An 11678-nucleotide genomic window follows, 5' to 3' on the forward strand; every position below is an offset into this window, starting at 1 on the left:
GCTAAGGTGACTTGTAGAGTGACCATCAGAGAGACCTCCACAAACTCGGCCCTAGCTATGGTTTGTCTCTCTCCCAATTGCCATAATGTAATGACATGCAGGTAACACATCAATGACATGGTCCACCCTCACATTCTCCTCCTCTAAGATCTCTTGGCGAGTTGGCCTCGGGGGATCTCCCCCTACATCTGGTGCCAAGAAAAGATATGATACTCTATAAAATCACTAGATGTAGCTTTATACTGTACTCCATGGACGATGAGGTGGCACACGTCGTACATCCTCTGACATCAGATGGTCAAAGTACGCTACAAATATCTCATCAACATCCCAGCGGAGGACAATGAAGGGAGAAACAACAACGGGGTCTCTGGGTATACCCTGGTTATATCCAATATGGCATAGGAATCACTCAGGTAGATGGGGGCACATAAGCCAATACTCACAAGCCAACCAACCAAAGTACAATACCATCACCTCCAAAAACCGTGTCTCACAATGATCTCCGTACAACATCCACCTAATATCATCCGCCACGATGCGGTCATGAGCAATTTAGAACGACTCAGTCGTCTAGTTCCCTCTGAGCGGGATGGTCGAGCACGCACATGGTAATGCCTATAGTAGTCGTCCACATATGCGCATTCGGAGAGGCATGGAAAATATTGGTGTATACATGCTTGAAAATGGTTCAGATAACATGTTTGTAACAAAACATTGTAACATAGGTATTATGACATTAATATCAATAAAGGTACAAAAAGTTACTGTAAATAGACATTTATTTACAGTCAACTGTCGAGTCTTCCACATACTATCCTAAACTAGTTTGGAGTAGAGGTACACAAAAAAAGAAACCCCATAATTCTACTCATGGTCTCCAAGTCAATAAAATACTCGAGGTAGATAACATAGATATAGGCCACACTTTTGTCCATAAAAATAGACACGTCGACCAAAAGTAAGAGGTATGACCTCAATGCACACGCTCTGTGTTATATATGATATTCTCTATGTCATCTAACTAATGCTGAGCTTTTCCTGGGTCAACTCCCAAATACGTCACCATCATATCCAGTGCCTCAGGTCTGGTAGTCCTGGAGTAGTTTAATAATTTTACCTGGAAAGGAAGATGAATGAGGCATGAGACGTCATCAAATATGATGGACATCTCACAAATCGAAAGATGAAATGATGTTGTATTTGCGTGTCATCTCTCTACAAAAGCATAAAATGAGCCATAGTTAATATAACCATATCCATCCCTACATAAATCCTATAACCCAAATATTTGCATGACATTCTGAAACTATGGCACATCAGACTACACCAACTTTGCAACCTTCCTACCGTGGATGATACACTTTAACGTATCACGATACTGCAAATAATAGATACATCGTTAGACTGTTAAAATATTATAATTCAAAAGTTTAAAAGAGTAATTAAAATATTTATACTATCTCTCTGTCCCATATGTGTTTAGCCGCATGGTCTGGATACAGAGGAAACAATGAAAGGTTTGAGGGGCCTCTTGAGAAACTCTTTGGGGGAAATAACGACTTATGGGGAAAGAGGGACATTTGGGGTAGCAACAGACACGTGAATCAAGAAAGACGATGCCGAATAGCCGTGAACATGTGAAGACGATCTCTCACTAGCAAAAGAAGTCTCTCCAACAGCAAGTCACGATGGTCTAGTTTTCTCCCTACGAATTGAAGCATGTTGGGGCACTCAACCATGTCTTAACCTTTCTTGGTTGTCAGACATTTTTTACGCTATCAAGCAAGCACAACAGGGAGATGTCATAACATGAACAAAAACAAGACGCCAAACCAAAAATTAGATAACAAAAAATTCGGATTCCAATCTTCGGATTAAGGGTCCGAATTGTACAATCTAGACTACATGTGAACCATAACCTGAGAACACATAACAAACCATGTGAATCCTATAAGCTATAATGCTCAAAAACACAATGCAAGGCGGTCCAGGTCAAGTACAACACACATTTCGATTGTATTTAAGCCTAAAATATCATACCTATAATCTATTTCAGTAATACATGCATGTCAAATCAAAAAAGGAAAAAAAATGAGCAACTTATCTATTTAATGAAGATGAACTTCAAATAAGTGAAATGCAGTGGAGTAAAGACATGATAAGATTCAATGCAATGAATAAAAGCTATGAGAAGACTTCAAAATGAGGAGAAATTGCTTTGTAATCACTTTTGAGTATTCTTCCTTCGTAGTCTCTGTTTTTGCTCTTTTGCATAAATGAAAATGTGAAGGAAGGGAGAATGACGTGGATTACTTAAACAAAAAGCTTCTGATTTCAATCTCTGAATTAAATTCCGATTTTGGAATCCAAATTAGTTAAAAATTATGGTCTTGATTCCGATCTCCAAAATATTTCAACAACATGCTTTAAGGGTTATTTCCAATCTCTTGAAATTATTTGTGTTCAAGTGCTATTAAATTTTAAAATTCAAAATTGAGGATTATTTTTGACATTTTCGTAGGACGCGTGAGTAACACATGAGATGCGATGAATAACCCCTAAGTTTTAAGATTTAATACTCTAAGCTAAAAAACTAGGCCCAGAGCTGACCCAACATAATATGAGATTTAAGTAATTATTAAAATAATTTTTTTTTCATCCTCCATTATTAAAATACTTGATTTTTTTGAGATATTCTAAAACATTTTACATAGAACATAAAGCTCTCTTTCATGAAAAAGAAAAATTAGACATAAATAAATGAAGATATATAAGTTTAAACTGACATATTTTCTACAACATGTGAGGAAAATCGGTTGCATCTCCTATTATTACATTACATGAAAGTGTAACCAAAATATTTTAAAAAAAATCCTGAAAGATAATGACTACTCCAACATAATATACATACACATATAATTTGAACATTTTGAATAGATGGTACACATGTGTATACTATGACTGTATGAAACTTCTGAAACATTTTAAAGAGGTCTCTACACAAAATTTTATCTTCCTTGTTACCGCAACTCCCCAACAGGTGCCTCATTCAGCCACAAGAAATGAATGAAGTCGTACAGTTTTGCACTGACACAAACCTGCCAAATTTCGAAGAAACTATGTCAAAAAATATTTGCATAAAATGAAAAGTAAAGAATAATTTAAAAGCAACATACCTTGTATGGAGTTGGATTAAGTCTTCTCATGTGATCAGGTCGCATTTGTTCAAGTTGTTTGATGCATCTCTCCCTTATGTCTTTCAAAGGTGGCAAAGTTTCACTCTTTTTATCTTCAATAAATAAATAGCATGTTATACAAGAGAAATAGCTTTTTTTACTCTCATAAGCTAATATATCAGAGCTTCTGATCAATGTAATAAAGTTACAATAAGCTTCTGTAACTGTTTACCTGAACTTCCAGCAAAGTAACATTTTAGAAGCTCCTCAACTTGCTGTGGCACTACGTATGCTCTCTTCGATTCTTGAAAGGGATGACGACACAATATTCGTTCTCCTACCTATGGTAATAAAAAAAATGCAAATGCATATATTTATAAGGTTTTGATTTCAGAACAAAAGTCCAATGTTCAATAACTGATTGAAACAGTGATGGTTAAGTTCAAGTTGTGCAGAAGTGGTTTAGTAGATTAAATGATAAATCTGTTATGGAAGTGGTTACCTTTGGAGGGGGTTCATTTTCTCCTCTCATTATGTCAACCAAGGGATAAGTTTCTTTACCATATAATCTATAAATCCGCTTCTTACAAGGAATAGAGACCTGAAAAACAGATAAAATAACAAAGAAGAAAAAATTATAAGTTTATGATGAAATGCGAGTAGATGATTCCGTTTGTGTTTAGCTGTGTTCAAACCTTTGAGACATCTTCAGAAAGTTTGATTCGAGGTTGTTTGTTTATCTCAACTAGCTTGAAAACAACGCCTAAAGCTGCTTGAGCATAACATGTAACCAGATATGTCCCAATTCCATAGGCATCAACCTCATGACCCTACAGGCCAAAATGCAATCCAACACAAATAAAAGGTAGGATATTTTGTTGCATTTAAAATAAGTATATGCTTGAATAAACAATTAAAAATAGTATAAATTTTAAACCAACAAATATCTAGTATAATTTTGATTTACGAAAAATGCTAAAAGTTTCAGCTTCCAAATGAAATTTACCTGTTTATTTAAAGCATCTAATGTTTCCTCATTAAGGTCGTTACTAGCAGTGATAGACATCTCTCCGAAATCGGGCACTCCAAATTCCTTCTCAATGGAACAAAAGAACTTCCTTGACTCACAAGACAAGTATGCAAGGTCACCCGAGTCAAGTCTAATACCAACGGCCTTGTATCTGCACAAGTAAAGCTTCTCAACATAAGAAACATTTGCATAAAAAAAACAGGCATACACGAAAAAATAGACAATTTTAGCAATCAAGGAAGCAACTCACAGAAGCAAAATAAGAAAACAAAAGAGTATAGATCGCTAAGTAAACCCATAATCAAATGATATTGGTATTAGACACGGATAACGTATCAACATACCCTAAATCACTGAGCGCTAATGCAACAGCACAGAAGTTAGGAACTCCACTTCTCACAACCTGTCAACAGACGTCAATGTGATTAAATGCAGAAACAGATAAAGCTTTTTTTCGGTCCTAACCATCCAGTTAAGAATTAAGAAATATTAAAAGAATCTTGCAATAAATTTCTCAATTAATGGCCTATTCTATAAGCTGCTATTAGCTTCTGCATCTCAATTTCTTTAGAAGTTATCTCACTTAATTTCTCCATAAATAAAAGGCTTTATATAAGTGTTGAACCATTAATTCATTTTAATTGAGAAGCTCCCATAAGCTAGAGGATAATCTAAACTTGGCCTAAGCCAGAACAATGTAGGTTATATCGATACCAAGATTATACGTATCTATTGCATGAAATATATAAAGTAACTAATACAATATTAAATACTTACATCATAAGTGTCTACAAGGGCAAGAAAGTTATCAGGAAATGCCAATGCATATGATGTGAATGCTGCAAGCTCACTTTGATTGGTATCAGAAAAAATGCCACACAGTGAATTTGACCACTGCATAGTGAAAACACAACACAGATCATACACTGACAAATCCATCTTTGATCTTGTAAGAGTGCAAAACATAAATATATGCAATAAGAATGGTAACATTGGGAAGAAATTTGGGTGTGTAAGAATGGATGAAATAGTCTAAAAGTGGTAAAAAATATAGTGATGCCTAATCAAGAACAAAATTTCAACTTTACAAATGTAGAAAATATTGTTATGGATGTCACCTTAATTTTGTTCAGCCACTTTTGAACCAAAACAACAAAATCTTCACAGGCACCTGAACCATCTTTTTTCCGCAGTGATTTGTCCGCAATCTCGTTAACGCCCTGGAAGAAAGACAAAAGTAAGCAAAGGAAATGGATAGATCAAACAGAAACCTATCCCTTTAAACTATATATGTTTATGCATTACAAATGAAATAACAAGCACTATTCAATGAAATTATCTTCATAAATGTTAACTAAACATGTCAAAAAAATTCAACGAAATGGTTGTACACTCACCATATATGAGCTAACGAAGGCATGCGAATGAGTGCCACGAAGGGGGATCCCAAATAACCTTCCTGCTGCAACATTGCTAATGGTGTGCCACATGAAAAGCCAAGTTATATACAAGCAAACAGAAGAAACTTAAAATTCACTAAAGCAAAACAAAATGTCGAAGGTTATCATGTTAATTTGGTAATTATGACACAATACTAATGCTGATACATTAATCAAGATAGGTTGGCAATCAATGTTTGAACCTTACTCTACCACAATCCGAATTATGTGATCCTGGATTCACTAGAACATTTTGAACAATACCTAAAAGAATCTAGATTTTCGAAGCCATTTAACCTAATTTAATTACAAACTACAAACTAATAAGGTATATAGTTTACATGCCATGACACCAAAATCACGCCCTGCCATCTTAAATTGGCATTAACTAAGTATTCTCGAATCTCTGCAAGTTATTAAAAACTCCAATATTTGAAATTGAAACCAATACTAACATGGCAGTATACCGGCACTGTAAAAAGCTTAGTCCACAAAAAATCTCAAGTTGCATAACTGTTAGATATACACATAACGTTATTAACATGTTCTTCCTATTACCGTGCCAAACAAACGAGAATCGAAGTTGTATAATTGATAATACCTTGTTGCATCAAAGCCTCCAATATAACAGTACTTTGATGCACTTATTCCTCCATCAGGCCCCTGCATAAAAGTAACATTCTTTCGATGAATATTGAGAAAGGAATCTCTTCCTAAACTAACTCCATTTTTTTTCTCCATAAAACTTAGTAACCTGAGCCCTTCGTAGTCCAAACTCGAGCAAAGTTTTAGATTTCCCAGCAACAAAACGATGCCTTGCAGCATTAGTGGCTACTAATGAAGCAAAGTTAATTAGATTGACAAAAGGTGTTTCCAGCAATTGAACAACCTGAACAATAGAAACGTCGATTTAACATAAGAGACGATTGAACAGCCTGAACAATAGAAACGTCGATTTAACGGTAGCAAAGTACTCACTGCAACTGGACCTTCAATTCTCATCAGTGGCACCTTAGGAAAAACAACAGTTCCTTCGGCGATAGCATACACCTCAACATCACAACAGTCAATTCCTCTAAGATAGTCAAAGAAACCATCCTATCATTTAAATTTAATCAATAATAATTACCACATTCCAGATAACTATGACTTATTTGAATCACAATCACTTATTTGAGAGATCTTATGAAAACAATTATAACTACTTTAACTTATTCTATCTTTTGTAACAGAAATAACTTAAGCATAAGCATTTATTTTGATATGATTATATATTTACCTCACATGAAGCAGGCAAAGTATTCTTAATAAAATGAATCTCATCTTCAGATATCTTGTAATTAGAAATGAACCTCACACATTCTTCCAAACCAGCGAAGATTGTATATTCTCCTCCAAACGGACTCCTACGAAAATACAAATCAAACCTGAAAAAGAATTACCATTATTATTATAGATTGAACCTTATGATAAACCACATATCAAAATTCACATTATAAGAATTGAATCCGATAAAGATACCGATGATAATTTGAAAAAAATAAATAAATCAAAGGTAAATTACAAGTGTCTATGTTATCGGACGCAGACACGGACGCGGATACAGACACATAGTTTTCCATTGCTACGTAGATTATTATAATAATGGTGACTTACACAGCACGTTCTTGATGTTTACCAGCTTTCCAGTATGCGTAAGCCATTGTGAATTGATAGTGATCTGTGAGAAGAGGTGTTACCATTGGATTCGTGGGTCCAGGTATGACCCGACCCGAACCATTTGAATCCATTGTTTGTTGCTGCGTTAATTTTCTTCTTCAACGTAGATTCTGCTATGATAATATAAGAATAAGAACACTTTCAAAGTTTGAAGAAAGCGTGGGACTCACGCGCGTTTAATCGGAGTTTGGCACTTTATGGTAATTGAATGAAAATTAGTAATTAATTACAGACAAAAATATGTATTTGGACATATTTTTATCGACAATGTATTTAGACGTGTAAATGTAAGTATACTATTATTCATTTTTATTTTATTTTTATTTTATTTTAATTCCTATAATATTTATCAATATAAAGTTGACCAATATAATATTTATTTTAATTTAATATTTTGAAATATATTAAAATTAAAAGATAACGCTAACTTGTATCATATATTATAGATATAAAAATTAAATAAAAAAATATTTTTTAAAATATTGTATATTAATTTTAACAAAATTACAATGTAAAATTATTTTTTTAATATAAATTTTTTATAAATGAATTTTTTAACTAATACTTATGAACACAAATCAAAGTTAAATATTCGTGAATCAATTTTAATATGAGTAAATTTTATAGAAACTAAAATAAAAATGACAAGAACCAAAACAAAAAGTAATAAGTTATTTTTTTTATAATTAAAAACAAAACTTTTTATAGTTGTTAAAAGACATATTAAATTTATTTATTTATCTATCAAGATAGAAAAACACAAAAAAAAAAAAAACAGATTAAAACAAAAAATAAAATAAAACCAAATAATTTCTATCTTAGAGATCATAATTATATAAATAAACAATCAATTATCCGTTTTTCTACCATATCTTTTTGAATTTGAATGCGTTTTTTATAGTAAATTTTTTTTTATTTTTTTAATAACACTATGAAATCATTCAATTACATCCAATAAAATAAAAATTAATAATAATATCAAAATTATCTTCAATTCGTAGGATTTTAATAATATCAAAATTATTTTTGATTTATAGGGATAATATAGTTCCCGTCATAACAAAAATTATTTAAATTTATTTAAAATTGAACTGAACCAAACAATTAATTAAGTATCCTGGACTATATATTAATTCATATCAAGTGTTAGTAAGATTTTTTAAGAGAATTGTTATGGTGAACAGAATCATTATATTTTAAAATCAACCAATCATGTACTATTTATTAACATAAATTCAGATTTTCATTTATATACTATTTGTTAACAAATTTAAAGTTCCAATTAAAACTGAGTTTATATTAATCAACCAATTATATACATTATATTTTATAATCATATTTCCATCCATATATCATTTCATTATTGTAAAAGAAAGAACAGGATTTTTCAGAGGTATATAATATAATAATGAGTTTCCATTTTAATGACATTTTTCAAATAAATAAAGTTCATGACATTTCATTTACACAGTATTGTTGTATGTTTGATTGAAAAAAGAAAATCACGAGTAAAAAGAGTACACACAATTTGTCCAAAACAATATTATTTTTGATTATTAAAATTAATTTTATTTGATCACGTGAAAAATGACTTTTTATTTATTTATATAATTCATCAAACGTTCAGTCTATTTATTGGATTTCCCAAATTGGGAATCGCCACATATTCTTATTGATAGAAAAGATATATTCATATATACATCTTGGAATGATATAGTACAAATATCTACATACAGAAAATAACGACTATATTAAACTAAATTTTTTACACTAAACCATAAACTGAATGGATATGAGGTCAAATTTGGAGAGAAAAGACTTGAAATTAGGAGAGGATAAAAGTTTTGTTAAGACGACAGCAAGTTGAACAGAAGATGGAATGAAATAATTTTATGAGAGTAGATTCCAGCTTCTCACGAATGATGTGACCGTCAATCTCTATATATTTTGAGCGTTCATGGAATGTTGGATTATGCGCCAAATAGATAGCAACATAATTATCGCAATATAGAGATGTTGGTTGTAAAAAAATAATGTGCAGATCCTTGAAGAGATAGTTTAGCCATTTTACTTCGCAACCTTGGTGCTCTTAAATAGAAAAGGGGATGGTTTGCAAATGATAATTGGAGATATTTGATTTCCCCTTGGTTGAGCATCATATACCCTATGATATTCAAACTCCACTGGCGTTGGTAGCTCGAAATGAGGTTATATTACAAATACTTCTCTGGCCGTCTCTGTACGACTAACCTGGACGACTCTTTGGTTCAAGCATTGTATGTTTCTTTGCACCATTAGGTATCCTCCAAGCTGAGTAGAACACTCAGTGCATTCATCGTGCCTCTTCTTGATTAACACTGATTCCACCTATTTTGCATAGAATTCTGTTACCGGAGTCTTCACTTCCTTTACGTCTCTGATCCATTGACCATTGGACGCTTCTTCAATTGCGTTAATCCTGGGTCTTTAATGGGACGACAAAGGATTATTTCTGACATGTGGTCATCTCTTTGAAGGACATGAGTTTGTTGTTTATTAGGTTTTAGACCTTGGCCTTCAGTGCATGGCAACCTTTTAGTGAATGTCCCGGTGCGCCTTCATGGAATTCGCAATGCACATTAGGATCATACTGGTGGGGGTATGACTCCGACATCATAGGAAAAGACCTAGTGACAATCAAACCTTTCTGGACCAAAGACAAGAACAACTGGCTATAACTCACGGGGAGAGGATCAAATTGAGTCCTTGCTCTTCTATTGCGATTTTGGTTCACCAGAGAATTACGATTTTGTAGAGCCTGGTAATGTTGTGAGGCCTAAGGCCTGGGCTGTTGATAAGCATGAGTGGCAGGTGCTTGCTGATATACAAGATTTACTGGGTTTTGTTGGTACCCTGGAGAAAAAGACTGCCAATAAATAGGAGGAGTTGTTTGTTGATAAGTGGGTGCAATGGATGCTACACAAGGTTGTGCATAGTATGGCATTGGCACGACATTGGTATACCAAAGGTTGTTGTGGTCTCCTTTGGAGAAATCTTCCCCTTTTATCCGAGATGGCGTTGGTTTCCTCCTTTTCCCCTCCAGATGCTCCACTGCTAACCAACCTATTGAAATAAGGGCTCTGCAAGGTATCTACAAACATGTCGATTAATTCCTTTTCGGACAAGGGAGGCTCCACCCGAGCCACCGACGCTGTGCATACTCCTTGAAGGATTCTCTTTCCTTCATCACCATACTTTGTAGTTGTCTTTAGTATGGAGCCATGTCCATGTTGTACTTATATTTCCGAAGGATGGCATCAGCCAAATCTTGCCAGTTTTGTATACGACTTTTCTCTAAGCCCATATACCATTTTAGCGATGCCCCCACTTAAACTGTCCTGGAAACAATGGATGAGCAGTTTATCATTTTTAGTATGGGCAGCTATCTTTCGGTAATACATCACCAGATGGCTCCTCGGGAAAGTATGGCATTTGTACTTCTCAAAGTCCGACGTCTTGAATTTAGTCGGGATAGTCAAATCCGAGTCTAAGCACATATCATGGCAACCGCTCCAGAGATATCATTGCCTTCCATAACCCTTACTCTTTCTCCAAGATTTCGAACTTTTCCTGTACTTCATTCAACTATTCCTTCTCTTTCTTATCTTCCTGATCATAATTATGGGAACCAGTGTCATGGTAGATATAACGAGGATCATTAAAAGGATCCCGAGCGATGGTGTGGACCACAGGCGGTGGTGGCATTTCAGTAATTGATGTCAGTTGGACCACATGTTCAGTAGACAGTCCTATTCTAGAAGAATCAATAAAGAGTGGAGAATAGTTAGGTGGTAGGCCAAAATTTGGCAACATAGTGTTGATTCTTCAAGGGCATCGTGGCTCATACGAGGGGCCAATGATTTTAGAGATCATTGTGCGTTGATGTGGGTCTTTCTTAGTAGCCAATGCTTGCATCATTTCCATCATTTTTTCCATCACCCCTTTAAGCTCGTAAATGTCCCCTTTCATATTTTCATTTCCTAGTTCAAGTCCTTCCATCTTTCTTTTCACGTTAGCTCTAGTCCCGTAGTTATGTCGGGGAATCAGTTTGACGATGATCAGTTCAGTGTTTATAAAGATAGGAAATGAGTTTTTGTTTTTTTTATAATGTATGCATGCATATTAATGTAGATGCATGTATGAGAAATGCCTTTTTCATGGGAATCCAGAGGTGTTGTCGATCGTTTGTGAGCATTTCATAAGTATGAGAACAAAAACAGAAAGCAACTAGAATTAACGCAACATCAACTATCTCATTCATTCATATTGGAA

At 34.0% G+C, this 11678-nt stretch overlaps 1 protein-coding gene across 2 annotated transcripts; it reads right to left on the reverse strand.

The window, feature by feature from the left end:
• Positions 1–2731: 2731 nt before the first annotated feature.
• Positions 2732–7544, reverse strand: LOC127120403 (nicotinate phosphoribosyltransferase 2). Of its 2 annotated transcripts, none has more exons than XM_051050821.1 (15): positions 7305–7544; positions 6928–7075; positions 6627–6746; positions 6403–6537; positions 6250–6311; positions 5607–5682; positions 5328–5429; positions 4987–5103; positions 4554–4612; positions 4186–4360; positions 3875–4009; positions 3682–3780; positions 3412–3520; positions 3180–3292; positions 2732–3101 (listed from the first exon to the last, which is right to left on the reverse strand). In XM_051050821.1, exons 1-15 carry the CDS (start codon positions 7436–7438, stop codon positions 3024–3026), a joined length of 1662 nt encoding a protein of 553 aa, XP_050906778.1. In that variant the 5' UTR covers positions 7439–7544; the 3' UTR covers positions 2732–3023. The 2 variants fall into 2 exon arrangements, with proteins under 2 accessions (XP_050906778.1, XP_050906779.1); XM_051050822.1 differs by having other exon boundaries at positions 6627–6723; positions 7305–7453.
• Positions 7545–11678: the final 4134 nt, after the last annotated feature.

This window comes from Lathyrus oleraceus, chromosome 2, assembly GCF_024323335.1.
Source record: "Lathyrus oleraceus cultivar Zhongwan6 chromosome 2, CAAS_Psat_ZW6_1.0, whole genome shotgun sequence".
Lineage (NCBI taxonomy): Eukaryota > Viridiplantae > Streptophyta > Magnoliopsida > Fabales > Fabaceae > Lathyrus > Lathyrus oleraceus.

What these genes read in the sequence shown, in the direction of transcription:
- LOC127120403 (XM_051050821.1), bottom strand. Translation starts at nt 7,438, where the DNA reads ATGGATTCAAATGGTTCGGGTCGGGTCATACCTGGACCCACGAATCCA. An exon ending in AGTGGCTGAACAAAATTAAG is followed by an intron (nt 5,104 to 5,327) that starts GTGACATCCATA and finishes TTCACTATGCAG; the next exon opens with TGGTCAAATTCACTGTGTGG. An exon ending in TTTCTGAAGATGTCTCAAAG is followed by an intron (nt 3,781 to 3,874) that starts GTTTGAACACAG and finishes TCTGTTTTTCAG; the next exon opens with GTCTCTATTCCTTGTAAGAA.